The 16,049-nt window shown below is 40.1% G+C and overlaps 2 protein-coding genes across 2 annotated transcripts in view; one reads left to right on the top strand and one right to left on the bottom strand.

Annotated features, from left to right (window-relative positions):
• Positions 1-1,909: 1,909 nt before the first annotated feature.
• Positions 1,910-16,049, bottom strand: part of p2ry4 (pyrimidinergic receptor P2Y4) — a 17,936-nt gene continuing 3,796 nt past the window's right edge. The window contains exon 2 of the mRNA XM_033030973.1: positions 1,910-3,297. Within this exon, the coding sequence (XP_032886864.1) occupies positions 2,115-3,269 (1,155 nt within the window). The 5' untranslated portion in view covers positions 3,270-3,297 and the 3' untranslated portion in view covers positions 1,910-2,114. The remainder of the gene's footprint in view (positions 3,298-16,049) is intronic.
• LOC116979301 (solute carrier organic anion transporter family member 2B1-like) overlaps positions 15,609-16,049 on the top strand; it is a 21,837-nt gene continuing 21,396 nt past the window's right edge. The window contains exon 1 of the mRNA XM_033030910.1: positions 15,609-15,648. Within this exon, the coding sequence (XP_032886801.1) occupies positions 15,609-15,648 (40 nt within the window). The remainder of the gene's footprint in view (positions 15,649-16,049) is intronic.

Below are 16,049 nucleotides of genomic sequence, written 5' to 3'. Positions count from 1 at the left end.
AGGCAGGTGGGACTAAGGGAAAAAAGTTGTTCGGCACGGACTTGTAGGGCCGAGATTGCCTGTTTCCGTGCTGTAATTGTTATATGGTTATATGGTTAAACACTTCACCGATAATTTTTCCCCCATTAATTTTATATCAGCTAAGATAAGGATCTAATTTCAATATTGTGCTCAGTGCAAATATAGGCCATAATGATTGAATGACAAAGATCCAGCTCAGCTTCAGTTTTATACTGTCTTTGACCTAGCAAGAATTTGGCCTGATTAGACATCTAGAGTCAATGGTCTTATTCCAGCAGTAGAATTTCAGAGAATGGAAATAGCTCCATATAGTAGCATCCAATTGCTGTGCATCAGATTTCTTAAACAGGCCACCAGATTTGATTGTCGCTATGGTAAAATGGCAGACACAAAGTATTTTTATTGATTTTACTCCACTTACGAATGATTATTTCATATTCCTAAAGCAGACAAGTCAATTGCAAAATAAAATACCATGCTATAAGCAGATAAATAAATAACTGGATCAGGTGTTCTAAAGTACAAAAGTCTAACCTAACAATCTAAATAAATATCACAAGATATGAATCCAAATATAGTTTGAAATATGTACCAAAATATGGTGTAAAGCTTAACACAATACTTGATTAAAATATTTTCGGCATTGCTGTAACCTTGAAACACTGCATTTAATATTACACCATTACCAGAAAAAATATTCTCAAAGGGTGAAATCGAAAAAATAATTGTTTCCCCTAAAAAAGGGTAATGACTGAAGATATGTGCTTTCATTCAAATTCATTTGCATTTTCTTTCATCCCTTTCATATTTTGGATTCCATGTCAATTGGGCAAAGCAGCCCAGAAATGCAAGGAATTTGTTCAAATGTAGGATACAAGTCTCACAAAGGACTCCCAATGCCACTGATTTCCTTTTCTCAGCTGCACAGTGTACTGTCTGGTTACGACAGTCACTGGCCACCTAAGTTAGCAAGGTAATAATAATAATAATATTAATAATAATAATAATAATAATAATAATAATAATAATAATAATGGATGGGATTTATATAGCACCTTTCTAGAATACTCAAGGCGCTTTACATCGCATTATTCATACATTCCTCAGTCACACTCGGTGGTGGTGAGCTACTTCTGTAGCCACAGCTGCCCTGGGGCAGACTGACGGAAGCGTGGCTGCTAATCTGCGCCTACGGCCCCTCCGACCACCACCAATCACTCACACACATTCACACACAGGCAAAGGTGGGGAAGTGTCTTGCCCAAGGACACAACGACAGTATGCACTCCAAGCGGGATTCGAACCGGCTACCTTGGTGGGTTTGGGCAGTCATTGTTTCAATGTGGATATCAGTTCTGCCCAAAATCTATCACTATGCTTTGGCAGAGACTCTGAACCAATAATATGATTCTATCTGAATGGATCACTGAACTAAAAAAGAAGTGAAACTTGACACTCTAAAGCCCCTGTCTCACTTTCACGACCTAATTGGCGAACTCTGCCGAGTTTGCCCTTGACTCATACTCGCAGCATGGTCGCCACGAGGTCGTAGGAGGTCATTCGTAACTCTTCCTCGTGCTCGTGAGTGGTCTCCACGTGCTCGTGACCTCAAGTAAGTCGCGGCGTTTTTTCCAGCCTGATACAATATGTCCACATGTAAAAAAATGGTTGGCATGGAAAAAAATGATACTTTTTACTCATAGGTAGGTCGTAGTAGGTTGTGATGGTAGTCGTAGATATTTGTAGGTAGTCGTAGGTAGTCGTAGGTCGGTAACTGGCCTGAGAAAAAAAATGCAAACATGACATCATTTTATCATGTAATCATTTCCACTCGAAGCTAGTCGTAGTTGGTCTTAGGTGTGGAAGACTGAGGTCGAGGGGGGTCGTAGGAGGTCATAGACATAGTTATAGGAGATCGTACACATAGTCGTAAGAGGTCTAGACATAGACATAGTCGTAGGAGGTCGTAGACATAGTTGTAGGAGGTGGTAGGTGGTCTTTTACTTCAGCGAGTCAACATGACATTTTTTTCAAGTCATCTAGGGTCTTCTAAACTCGTGGATTAGGTCGTCCAAGTGGGACAGGCCCTTAACTCAAACAGATTCCTGGTCCAAGGTGACAGAATAGACAGAGATATTTCTGACCACTGATTGCTTGTGTATTTTGCGCTCACGCATTTTGTTTGAAACTGATCGTTGAACGCGAGCTTTTCGTCTCCATGTAGCAAGCGCAAATTTTCCTCGATAATTGTCTCCAGCCAGGAAGTACAAAATAGGGTCAATGCAGCTGTTGATGCTGGCCAGTGGTCTTGTGATTTTATATGTGAAATTCACAATATTAAGTGCATGGCAGTTCTTCTTGAGTACCCGGAAGGTGTAATACATTGTTCTTGTGATGTGAAAAGGTACAAAACACAGAAAAAAGACCAGCAACACGATGATGATAAGTTTAATGGCCTTGTTCTTGACAATGGATGAGGCTGTGCTGTAGTTGGATCCATGTGCTTTGCTCAACTTTCTGGTCATTAAGCTGTAACAGATGGTAATGGTGAAGAAGGGAATAACAAAAAGAATCACCATAATGGCAGAACTGTACAAAACGTACCGTGGAAAATCCTCCCTGCGGGTTGTGTCGTGACAGAGTATGTCATCACCTCGCTTGCTTGTTGTGACAAACAGTAAATTGGGGATGAGGCAGATGATGACAGAAATCCAGACCAGCATACTCACAATCCAGGCACGTTTCACTTTCGTCCACTTGAGTGATTGAATGGGGTAGCACACACCCAGGTACCTGTGGACACTGATGCAGGTAAGAAAAAGGATGCTGGAGTACAGGTTGGCATAAAAGAGGAAGCGGGTTAATTTACAAAGGACTACCCCAAATGGCCAATCGTTACGATTGGCATAGTAATATGTAAGGAGTGGCAGAGATAACACATATAGAAGATCTGAAATGGCCAGGTTAAACATGTAGATTATACTGGCAGTCCATGGCCTCATCTTACACACAAACATCCAAAGTGCTGTTGTATTAAGAATTAGGCCCAGCACACACACTGTTCCATAGGACACTGGCAATAAGATGAATTTGAACTCCTCATCAAAATGACAACTGTCATTTTTACCACCAGAGCCACTAGCATTACCAGAAGCTGTTTGCAGGGACTCATATTCAGGAGGTCTTGTGATTGAGGTTGTTGAATCAGTAGAGCGCAGATGATAGTTCAGAAGTATTCTCCCTGCCATTCAAAACTCTTCAACGTTAAAGACAAACCTGGAATAAAGAACAAGCAATGCTCAGAAATCCCTTGCATGGAATATAATGGTATCAAATTCCATATGAATCTTGCAGTAGAAATAAGTACACCCCATACACTAAGAGGTTTTAAAACTCAATCTTATAGCAGATCGATGTGTTTGACATACATCGAAATGCTGTTGGTAAGAGTTGCTATATCTAACTTAATTCAGACATGTGTGTTGGGTCACAATTTAATTTAGAGGTTGATTATAGAACTGGCTATGATACTAGTGGGTGCTGTGTTGCACTGTCGCTGGCATACACAATGGAAAATTTCATGTCATGAGGAACTGAGTGTATCTGGGGATTCATTTCAATTGTAGGCAGATCTGAGACTGCAACCGTGATGGGCAGCCAGAAGTCAGACTGAAAGGTGTGTGCGGACAGCCAGCCCTTTCTCTCGGGCCCAATGTGGTGTACAGCTTCAATATGAGTGAAAGACTTCAACAGGGTACTCCACACTTGATCCATCTGATGCATCCAATGTGGAGGTGAGGAGAGTGGAGGTGAGGAGAGTGGAGAGTTAGATATGACCCTACTTATTTTCTCCTTCAGATTCCTTGAAAATCTAAATTCATCTTGTGTGATTAGAAACTCTGGAGGAATATTTGGCCTTCTGTTAGGTGAGAATACTGTAAGATATCCCTTCAATTTTTACTTTGTTGTCAGATGTTTTAAGCATATTTCAGATTTTTTATTGCTTTGAGATCACATATATAGTCCATTATTTCTTATGTCTGATTCAACAAAAACAAATATTTTCTGTAGCTTAGTTAGTTACTATGGTGCCATTTGCTTGGCACACCCAATTGCTTTTCAAACAGAGTGTCTCAAAGATTAAGGTTATGTGGCATAATGGAAATATACATGTGATGATCGTTTTCTTCTATAGTACTCCATACCTCAAATAGACAAGGAACAAATAAAGGTACTGTGAGAATGAAATGCAGAGGCATATGTTTGTGTGACAGATGTTGATTAGGACTAAAGCAGCATTAAGATAATCAATGAAGTGTGACATGTTTATACTTTTGCATCCAAAGACACATAAATGATAAATCCTACAAACAAATGAAACCCACTCTGTCAATATTTTATTAGAGTTTTGCACTCTAAAGGATGTGGGCATGGCCAGCAAGACCAATATTTCATCCTGAACCCAACTTTCTCACGAGAGACTAGTGGTAAGCTGACATCTTACATCATGCCAGTCCCTATGTATTTTGCAAGAGGATGGTGTAAAACTTGCAGGTGTTAGTGAACTGTACTGAAAAATGTCAGGTAGAGTTTAATCGTCACAAGTGTGAGGTGAGCAGTTTGGGAGCCCTAAAGCCCTAGGACATATATCAGGTTTTTGCTCGTTTCCAGCATCTGCACCAGTCTGACACCATTATTCATGTACAAAACTGTCAACGTTTTAGGTGAGAAAGACATGTACCATACATTGAAATGAATCACACTTTATTATCGATTTGCTATTCTACAACTGGCTTCAGAAACATGATCTCACCTTTAACTTTGCTATGACTTTAATGGAATTACTTCATTACTACATTAATTTTCAATCACATTCACCAAAAAGACTAGTAATAAAAATCTTATTTTAATAGAAAGGTTTTTTTTTATGGTCAGCCAATTGAAGTACTTTGCCCAGAAAGTGAATAATAAAAAATGTGGTCACCATTCTTCAATTTATAAATTGGTGTTCGAGGTTTTGAAACATATATTTAATTTATTTCATACTGTTTCCTTATTTTTCTTTCTCTTCTCACTCTTAGTCTAATCTTTCTTTTCTTCACATTATTTTTCATTCACTACCCGATTCACCCATACTGGTGTACTCTCCTCTTAATTTGCTTACTTTACAAATTTATTAGAGATATCTTATTTATTGTATTAGTCAGAAAAATCATCAAAATGCCCTGTCATTCTGGTTGTCTCATTATCATTTTTCACTTCCAACAACTTTGAGGACAAAATATTAAAACCTAAGCATGTGAAAACACATTTAACTTTAAGAGCATTCTGAGTGATGCCCAATCCTTGCAAAATATGAGCCATTGTCTGCTGTTTTAATTGTTAGATGGGTGAGTAGAACATTATTCCAATGTGAACGGTAGAACGATGTTCAACTGACGGTTTAAATTATGCAGAATACAAACATGTACAGAAATCAATTAATATTATGCTTAGCCTTGAAATAAGTGTCAAAGTTAATGTACCTCATAACTGCATAAGAAAAAAAATCAAGTTAGATCTGAGTTCTACGCCACATGATAAGGCATGTGCTGCAATAGGGCTGTAAAATGCTCATACACTGCAGGTTGTGAATTTTATTGGTATAATTGAGGAGGGGGAGTGTATGTTTATAAAATATATTACTCTTAGGCTTAAAGCTTTGGACAAATTAATTGTTTGTAAATATTAATCCAAAGCAAGGTAAATAAGACTGCATGAGAACCATCTGTTAACTGAATATTGTAAAATCCTCACCGCCAGCATCTCATGTACTAGGAGGCCATGAATAAAAACCTGCTCGTGGTCATTGCGTATGAATTTACAGAGGCCAATTAATCTACAAACCTGCACACTTTGGAATGTGGGAGGAAATTGGAACACCTGGAGGAAACCCATACAGACACAGAGTGATGCAAACTTCCACATAGACAGCTCTAGAGGTTGGGATCAAACCCAGGACTCTGGCATTGTGAGGCAGCATTCTCTATCAGCTGTGCCACTGTGCTGCCCATTATTATTTTGAATATGAAATTGAACAATTTCAGATAACTTGCTTCCCTGTTTGTAGCAACACTGGCTAGTTCTGATTCATATATTTTAATATTAATTCAGTTCTCAATCTCCATTTATAATGCCGCATCTAATGGGTATTTTGTATATCTTTACATGTATTTCACAGCTTTTACAAGACTTTTGTTCTTGTTTCTTTCTTCAACTGCCCTCGATAATCTCACAAACAAATGGTTTTGTCAGCAATTTATCACCACACGAAATTCATTCATCCCCAACTCACACCCCTGCCTTCACTATAACAAAATTAGATGGCCCAGTGGTGCAGCAGTAGAACTGCTGCCTTACAGCACCAAAGACCTGGGTTTGATCCTGACTACGGATGCTGTCTGTATGGAGTTTTTTCTCTCTGTGACCGTGTGGGTTTTCTCCGGGTACTGCGGTTTCCTCCCACGCTCCAAAGACGTACAAGTTTGTAGGTTAATTGGCTTCTGCAAATTGTCCCTAGTGTGTAGGTGACCGTGGTTGGCATGGACTCAGTGGGCCGAAGGGCCTGTTTCCACACTGTTTCTCTATAACTTGTTTTTTCACTTTCCCAGTTGTGGCAACAGATCTCTGACCTTACACTTGCTTCTCTTTCCACGGATAATGTCTGCTGAATGTTTCCAAATGTTGTTGATTTTAATTCTGACTTTCAGCACATGCTGGTTTTTAATCTTCATTTCCAATCAATCATTGATGGACAAAGCTTTTGCCTAAGCCTACAAACTGACTCATGGTTAAACAGTTTTATTTCATTGGATGCAATTCAATAGATCTATGAACATTATGTTTCCTGTCACAACAAAGGTAGAGTTCAGCTATTGTAAATGTCTATAAAATGTTTGCACCACACCCTCAAATTCCTTTTTTGCAAGAGCATTCAGAACTTTATAATAATTAAACACAACCCTATTATTTCGAAATTGTTTTCTGCGTATGTATTGTAGCTGTTAATGATGCCAGCTTTCCGATTCATAATCTACTTTTGAATCTATTTTTTAATGTTAACTGAGTGAGAAAGATATGTATTGGTGCAAGCCATATTTGCCTCCATAGGACCTTCATGGGTTACTGATATATCCAACTATCAAATGTGAAATCAGGGCCAAATGATTTTTGCAATTATTTTGCAACTTCCTTGAATCCCTTCCTTGTGGCTAATGGGAAGAAGAGGAAGGAGGTTCACCAACGTGAGTTCAGAGAGTTAGGAAGAAGACTTAAAAGCAGGACTTCTAGGGTGGTTATCTCTGCATTGCTTCCAGTACCTCGTGCTAGTGAGGACAGGAACAGGGAGATAGGGCATCTGAATGTGTGACTGAGGGGCTGGTGCAGGCAACAAGGATTTAGATTTATAGACCACTGGGATCTCTTCTGGGGTAGAGATGACCTGTACAAAAGGGACGGGTTACACCTTAACTGGAGTGGGACCGACATTCTGGCAGGCAGGTTTGCTAGGGCTACACGTGTGGGTTTAAACTAAATAATGGGAGGGGGGGGGGGGGGATTGACAAATTGGGAGTATAAAGATGGAGTGGAAGGGGAAGTGAGTACAGGAAAAATTAGAAAAGATTCTTGAATTAATGGGAAGGAAAGTTCGAGAAGGGATAAAAGAATAAGGTCAGGGCCAATTGTAAGCCGAATATGGAGTATACATGAATATGGAGGTCAAAGTGTTATATATGAATGCGCGAAGTATAATAAATAAAGTGGTCGAGCTTGAGGTTAAGTTAGAAATTGGCAAGTATGATGTTGTGGGAATTACAGAGACGTGGCTGCAAGAGGGCCAGGGCTGGGAACTGAATATCCAAGGGTATACCTCCTATCGAAAAGACAGACAGGTGGGCAGAGGGCGTGGGGTAGCTTTGTTGGTGAGGAATGAAATTCAGCCCCTTTCAAGGGGTCACATTGAAACAGGAGATGTGGAGTCAGTATAGATAGGACTAAGGAATTGTAAGGGTAAAAATACCCTAATGGGACTGATCTACAGGCCCCCAAACAGTAGCCTGGACATAGGGTGCAAGTTGAATCAGGAGTTAAAATTGGCATGTAGCAAAAGTAATGCTGGGGTTGTTATGGGAGATTTCAACATGCAGGTAGACTGGGAAAATCAGGTTGGTACTGGACCCCAAGAAAGGGACTTTGTAGAGTGCCTTCGTAATGGATTCTTAGAACAGCTTGTATTGGAGCCTACCAGGGAGAAGGCAATTCTGGATTTAGTGTTATGTAATGAACTGGATTTGATAAAGGACCTCGAGGTTAATGAGCCATTAGGAAGCAGTGACCATAATATGGTCAGGTTTAATCTACAATTGTAGAGGGAGAAGGGTATATCAGAGATGTCACTGTTACAGTTGAATAAAGGGGACAATGGGGCCATGAAGGAGGAGCTGGCCAAAGTTGACTGGAAAGATACCCTAGCAGGGATGACAGTGGAACAACAATGGCAGGTATTTCTAGGAATAATACAGAAGGTGCAGGATCAGTTCATTCCTAGGAGGAAGAAAGATTCCAAGAGGAGTAAGGGGCGACCGTGGCTGACAAGGGACGTCAGGGACAGTATAAAAATAAAAGATAAGAAGTACAACGTAGCAAAGATGAGCGGGAAGCAAGAGGATTGGGTAATGTTTAAAGAGCAACAGAAGATAACTAAAAAGACAATACGGGGAGAAAAGATGAGGTACGAAGGTAAGCTAGCCAAGAATATAAAGAAGGATAGTATAAGCTTCTTTAGGTATGTGAAGAGGAAAGAATTAGTTAAGACCAAAGTTGGGCCCTTGAAGACCGAAAAAGGTGAATTTATTATGTGGAACAAGGAAATGGCAGATGAGTTGAACAGGTGCTTTGAATGCATCTTCACTAAGGAGGACACAAACAATCTTCCTGATATAGTAGTGGCCAGAGGATCTGGGGTGACGGAGGAACTGAAGGAAATCCACATTAGGCAGGAAATGGTGTTGGGTAGACTGATTAAAATCCAGTTTTCTACTGCCTGTCAGAGGTAGATTTCCTCGGGCTGCTAGCTAGCTGAAGAAAAATCGATCTAATTTTAATCTAATTTTACGTTGCGAAAATGTGATTTGGGCCCCATACGAACCGGCAGTGTTTTTCCTGCCGATATGGAGTTCAAATTCACCGCAAATGCAACGTTCCAATCAATCGCATTCCAGAAAAACCCACTCGCAAGATGATTTAAATGCTCTTTTTTTTGGACAATCATATCATAAGTAAATCATCTATATTTTGATTTATTGTCTATCCATAGTCAATATTTTCATACTAAATATCAGTTTTAGTCCCATGTATTGTGCAAAAAAATAATAATTTTGATTATAATGAGTGGATGTTTCTAGATTAATCTGGCATATAAATTCGTGACAGTGAGATTTAAAAATGATGTTATATTGTGAATTCTTGTGTGAATGGGATTAGTTTGTTATTTGAATACTTTTCTTAAGAAATGGAATCTATCCTTTTCTTAAGAAATGGAATCTACAGGACATTCTTAATGGGAAAGTAGTGGGCAGAAAGGCATGTCATGCATGGTTTGAAGAGCAAAAACTTGTAGTTTACAATGCCAAAATTGAAAAGTTGAGGAAAAACAGAGTTGCTTATTGGTTACAATCTGAGGAGTATGATTATGCTACTGATTATGATATGCCAATGTACCAGCTAGCAACTGATCTTCTCCATAAAGATTTGGTCTATTGCAAGAAATTGTAATTTATTTACCTATCTGTTACTGACTTACAGCATATAATACAATAATATTAAAGTTCTGATCTTGAGAATATCACATTTTTGAATTTTCAAGGCAGTCTGGGTGTTTATTACTATTTCCGTCACAACGGTCAATTTTGTAATTAACTACAATTAGGCAATTAACTAATTATATGCTTTAATTTCAGGTCATCCAAGTAAGATATTTTATATTTGTTTCAGAATGCTTCAATCTATAATAACTAAAAATTTCATTCAGTTTTCTTAATTTTTAAAAAAGTTATGGGCTTTTGACTGTCCTCGATCACAGCTTTTGTGTTAAGTCAATGGAAAAGCAATAGAGAACAAGATGCTAATTTCCGAGTATGAAAATGGCCATAACATTTTTAATACTGAAGATATGAAAGCAAATTAGGTGTCAAATTAAACTTATTTTTATGCTTTATCTGATGGGGTAAATTGCAGGCTTGATTTTTAAAATCTCAAAATTTTGTAACATTGCTATCAATACATTTATCTCAATCTGTAGTTGTAAAGGCAACATATAGTCACATCAGGACATTACTGTCTGGCTCAGTAATTGGTTCCACTGAAGTCAATGGAACCAATCTGTCAGTGGAGGCAGAGCACAATACTCGGACAGGATGGCAGTGCATTTATCACCACAAAGTGGGAATACATTTCTAAGCTACCTTTTAAATGCATTTCGGCAACAGTCTTCAAACACACACACTCCCCTGCTTGTAAATGATCTGACTTACAAAAATCTAAATTTATGCAAATTCTCCCATACATTTTAAAGACTTTTCAAGCTATTCATAATAATAAAAAAAATTGCTACATAATATTCATTAATGACTGGAAGCAGTATATATTCCATTATTTTAATTACACGTAGTTAGGATGATTATTCAGTGAAATTAATGGATTATATCAAGTCTGTGCAGAGCGATATGATACCTGTAGCTATAGAAAACGGATGATTTTGTCTTATGAAGAAATGGAGTATGAAGGAAATAGAGAACTTATTAACATGTTGTCAGGACAACAACCTTTCTCTCAATGTCAGCAAGATGAAGGAGCTAGTTGTCAACTTCAGGATGCATGGTGGAGTGTATGCCCTAGTCGGCAACAATGGTGCCAAAGTGGCTGAGAGCTTGGTGCTAATATTACCAATGACTAGTTGTGGACCAACCACTTTAAAGCAACAGCTAAGAAGGCACACCAACTTTTCCACTGCTTGAGGAGACTGAGGAAATTCAGCATGTCTCCAGTGAGTCTTACAAGCTTCTACATGTGCACCATAGAAAGCATATTGCTAAGATGCAGCACCACTTGGTTTGGATAGACGTAAATGCTGGAGAAACTCAGCAGGTGAGGCAGCATCTATGGAGCAAAGGAATAGGTGACATTTCGGGTCGAGACCCTTCTTCAGACTGAAGTAGGGTCTCGACCCGAAACTTCAACTATTCCTTCGCTCCAGAGATGCTGCCTCACCCGTTGAGTTTCTCCAGCATTTTTGTCTACCTTCGATTTTTCCAGCATCTGCAATTTTTTGTTAAACAGCTTAGTTTGGGAACAGCTTGCCCAAGACCACAAAGAATGACAGAGAGTTTGGGGATTACCCAGTCCATCACACAAACTACACACTTTGCATCATGGACTCCATCTACATCACACTGCCTGGGAAAAGCAGCCAACATAATCAAAGACTCGTCCCACGCCAATCATTCCTTCTTCTCCCTGCTCCTGTTGGGCAGAAGGTCCTTGAAGATATGCACCACCAGAGGAATAGCTCTTTCATCTCTGTTACCAGACTTCAAGTTCAAGTTCAAGTTCAAGTTAGTTTATTGTCATGTGTCCCTGTATAGGACAATGAAATTCTTGCTTTGCTTAAGCACACAGAAAAATAGTAGGCATTTACTACAAAACAGATAAATGTGTCCACATACCATGATATAAATATATACACACATGAATAAATAAACTGATAGTGCAAATAACAGAAAGTGGTTGGTAATAATCAGAGTTTTGTCCGAGCCAGGTTTAATAGCCTGATGGCTGAGGGGAAGTAACTATTCCTGAACCTGGTTGTTGCAGTCTTCAGGCTCCTGTACCTTCTACCTGAAGGTAGCAGGGAGATGAGTGTGTGGCCAGGAACAGTTCTTCCATAAGCTAGAGTACTGTCTGATTCACCTTTACCTCATTGTGGACAAAATACTTTGTCTGTGGAACTGGTGCATTACAATGCCGAGAACTATATTCTGCACTGTATCTTCCCCTTTGTTCTACCTTTTGTATTTGATTAGGCTTGATTGTATTTATGGATGTATTATCTGATTTGCATGGATAGCATGATAAACAAAAGATTTTCACTGCACCTTGGTATATGTGACAATGATAAACCTAAACCTCAGTATCTCCTACATTCACATCAAATCATTAATGCGTGTACTGGTCCCAGTACCAAAAGTACACCATTGCTCACAGGCTTCCAATTGCAAATACAATCTTCGCTCATTGCCCTATGTCAGAGCCACAGAAATATACAGAACAGAAATAGACCCTTCAGCTTACTACATCCATGCCACTCATCGCATCTATCTACAGAAATCCCATTTCCACATGTTAGGTCCATAATCTTCTATGCCACAGTGATCCAAGTACTTGTCTAGATGCTTCTTGAATGTCAAGAGTGGTTCTGCCTTCACCATCACTTCAGGCCACACATTCCAGATGTCAACCACCCTCTGCATTAACAAATTCCCCCCTCAGATCCCCTCTAAACTTTCTGCATACTTATTAACTTAATGCTAATATTCTCTTGTCTTGAAAACACTCACCGTAGGAAGAAGATTTTTACTATCTACCCTATCTATCCACCTCATATTTTTATTTACTGTACCAAGGATTTAACAGGGAGAATCAACTTAGCCTATCAAGTTGCTCCAGTTCCAGCAGCATCCTGGTGAAGCTCCTCTCGGGTGCAAACATCATTCCTTTAGTGTGTCGACCAGAACTGCAGGTGTGCAGGTATAATCCATGTGTGCCTAACCAATGTTTTATGAAGTTGCATCATGACGTCCCAGCTTTTATATTCTATGAGAATAAATATCCCCATTCTTTCTTCACCATTTTATCCATCTGTGCTGCTACTTTCAGAGATCCTTGGACTTGTACACCAAGGACCTTCTATTCATGAGCACTCTCTGGGGCTGTACCATTTGTGTATGTTTCACTCTTGTTTCTCCTCCCAAAATTGCATCACCTTGCACTTGCCTGGATTCATTTTTATTTGCCGTTGCTCTGCCCGTTTCGCCGGTTAATCCATGTCAAGGCTTAGCCTTAGAACAAACTTGCTCACAATCAACAATATCACCAATGTTTGTATTTATTATAGCTCTTATATTCACGTCCAAGTTGTCAATGTATATCATAAACATTAAGAGTCCCAGCATCTATCTTAGTTTTTTCACCACTGGTCGCAGGTCTTCATCCAGAAAAGCAGCCCCTCAATAACTGCTGGGTTTTTTTTTATCGTAAAGATAGTTTTGGATCCAATTTACCAAACTGTCCTTGAACTTGGTGGCCTTACCTTTCACCCGATACTAGAACATGTTGGCTATCTTGTTATTTCACTTTTTAATGTCTCTCTCTAGTTGCATATGGACTTATTTGCCAATTAATTAATTGTGCTTGATCCATTTTTGTCATCTCCGTCCTCTTATATTCTTCTTATATATGGAGAGGGTATGTGGAAACTTTTATTCAAGAGCAGCAGGGATAATCCAAGTAATTACAGGCTATTTAGTGTAGCATAAATGATAGGGAAATTATTATAAACAAATTCTGAGGGACAGAACTGTCCTTCAATTCAAGAGGCGATGGGAGAGTGATCAGGGAGAGTGAATATGGGTGTGTTATGGAGATAACCTGTCTAACTAACGTGACTGAATTTTGCAAGGATGAGGCAAAGAGTGTAGTAATTATGGTCCAGATTGACTTCAGTAACACATTCGCTCTTTCGGTGGGCGGCGCGACTTTCGTCAGCAGCGGCCTCTGCAGTCCGTCTGCGTTTTTATTATTTTATGTCTTTGTTTTTATGTAGTTTTTGTTATTTTTTGTTGGGGTATGTGTGTGGGGGGGGGGGGGTGGGGGTGGTGTGGGGGGGAGGGGGTAACTTTTAAATCTCTCCCTGCACGGGAGACCCGACCTTTTCTTTGTCGGGTCTCCGTTGTCGTTGGGGCTGCAACGAGGAGCGGCCTCCAACAGGAAGACCGGGGGCTGTGGTGCCGACTACTCACCTCACCGTCGCGGAGCTGGCCGAGTCCAGAGCGGGTGGAGCTGTGGTGGACGCTGCTGCGGCCCGACCCCCGGAGATTTGGTGGCTGCAACTGCGGGTCTGGCGGGCGGCACCGGGAGCCCGCGGGTCCCTGGGGGGAGACCGCTTTTCGGGGCTTCCGCAACGGCGACTTCTCCCGCCCGAGTTGCGGGGTTGAAGAGCTCCTGGAGCGGGGCCTTACAGCACCGCCCCGCGCGGCTTGGAATGGCCGCGGGACTGCGAGCGCACGCCGGGGGCTCTAACACCAAGACCCGGTGTGCGACCTTGCATCACCCGGCGTGGCTTTAATGGCCGCGGGACAATTCGCCATCGCCCGCCGGGGGCTTCGACTTTGACTCTGACATCGGGGGGGAGAGTGCAGTGGAGAGATAAGTTTTTTTGGCCTTCCATCACAGCAATGTGATGGATGTTTATGTAAATTATGTTGTGTCTTGGGTCTATTTGTTTGTAATGTATGGCTGCAGAAACGACATTTCGTTTGGACCTCAAGGGGTCCAAATGACAATAAATTGAATTGTATTGTATTGTATTGTATTGTATTGTATTTGGCGATGTCCTACATGGGAGACTCATGCAGATAGGAAGTACCCATTGGATTTAGTGCAATCGTCGGCAGTTTCCTTCCTCACATCTCATAGCAGCCTGGGAAACATCTGATCAGGCCCAGTAAATGTATTCACTTTTAATTCCTTGAGATATCTAATAGCTCCTTCCTTTTTATGACAATTTGTCCTAGTACTCCAGTGTACCTCTCCCTGAAATCTCCAACTACTACTCCTTTTCCACAGTGAAATTAAATGAAAAATATTTATCTACATCCCCTCCCACATTCCCAAGGAGTGGAGCATTCCAGTAAGTTGATCCTGTGAGTACTACAGCAACTATGTGTAGCCAGGTATTAGCATGGATGCCAATCTGAGCAACAGCCCATGTTGAACTTGATCATGTCAAATGATTTCATTAGATTTACTAGCAGGTTAAGTGATTATAGTTTAGCTCTCATTCTTATAATTCCTTTTGCAGAGATAGTGAGTTAATAGAAGAAAAACAAACATAGGAAACCTTGATAAAGAGTTACACAGCATACCAGAAACTTTGAAGCACACCTGCAGGATTTTAACCAATTAGAGCTGATAGCCAATACATAAAAGTACAGAGGCCCAATTAGGTTCCTCATAGGCATTTAAAACAGGCAACAGCCTGAAGAAATGTCCTAACCCAAACGGTCACCTATCCATGTTCTCTAGAGATGCTGGCTGACCCACTGAGTTACTCCCACGCTTATTGTCCTTTTGTGCAAACCAGCATCTGTTTCTACATTTAAAACAATGATACCAATTATTGGTATGACTATGGCAAATCAAATTCCTCGTATGTTGCAGGTTAAGTGATTATAATTTAGCTCGGCGAATAAAGTATGATTATGATTATGAGTATGATGATAATGATGAAAGGAGATGATGCAAAGGAGCTATGTAAGACATCGGGAGTTGTGTGCCTTTCGCAGGGTTCAGAATGAAGTTCTATGCAATGATATGGTGATGAATAAATGGTGCAGTATTTTGTACTGGAACACCAATGCCTACTGCAGATATCTGCACACTTTGACTTAAGTCTAATGTTCATTCGGCTGTGGATGTTTGGATATTGATTGTGGCAAATTTATTTTGTTACATTATTCAGTGGTTGTATGTGCCTGCAATAAAACAATTACAGCTCCTATAACACATTTGGTTAAGAAATATTGGTTGCATATGCTTTAAGGAATAAGAAACAAAGAAACATAGAAAAACAGGTGCAGGAGTCGGCCATTTAGCCCTTCGAACCAGCACTGTCATTCAATATGATCATGGCTGATCATCTAAAATCAGATTCA

Source organism: Amblyraja radiata, chromosome 12, assembly GCF_010909765.2.
Source record: "Amblyraja radiata isolate CabotCenter1 chromosome 12, sAmbRad1.1.pri, whole genome shotgun sequence".
Taxonomy (NCBI): domain Eukaryota; kingdom Metazoa; phylum Chordata; class Chondrichthyes; order Rajiformes; family Rajidae; genus Amblyraja; species Amblyraja radiata.
This window is presented reverse-complemented; position numbering and strand designations above follow the sequence as displayed.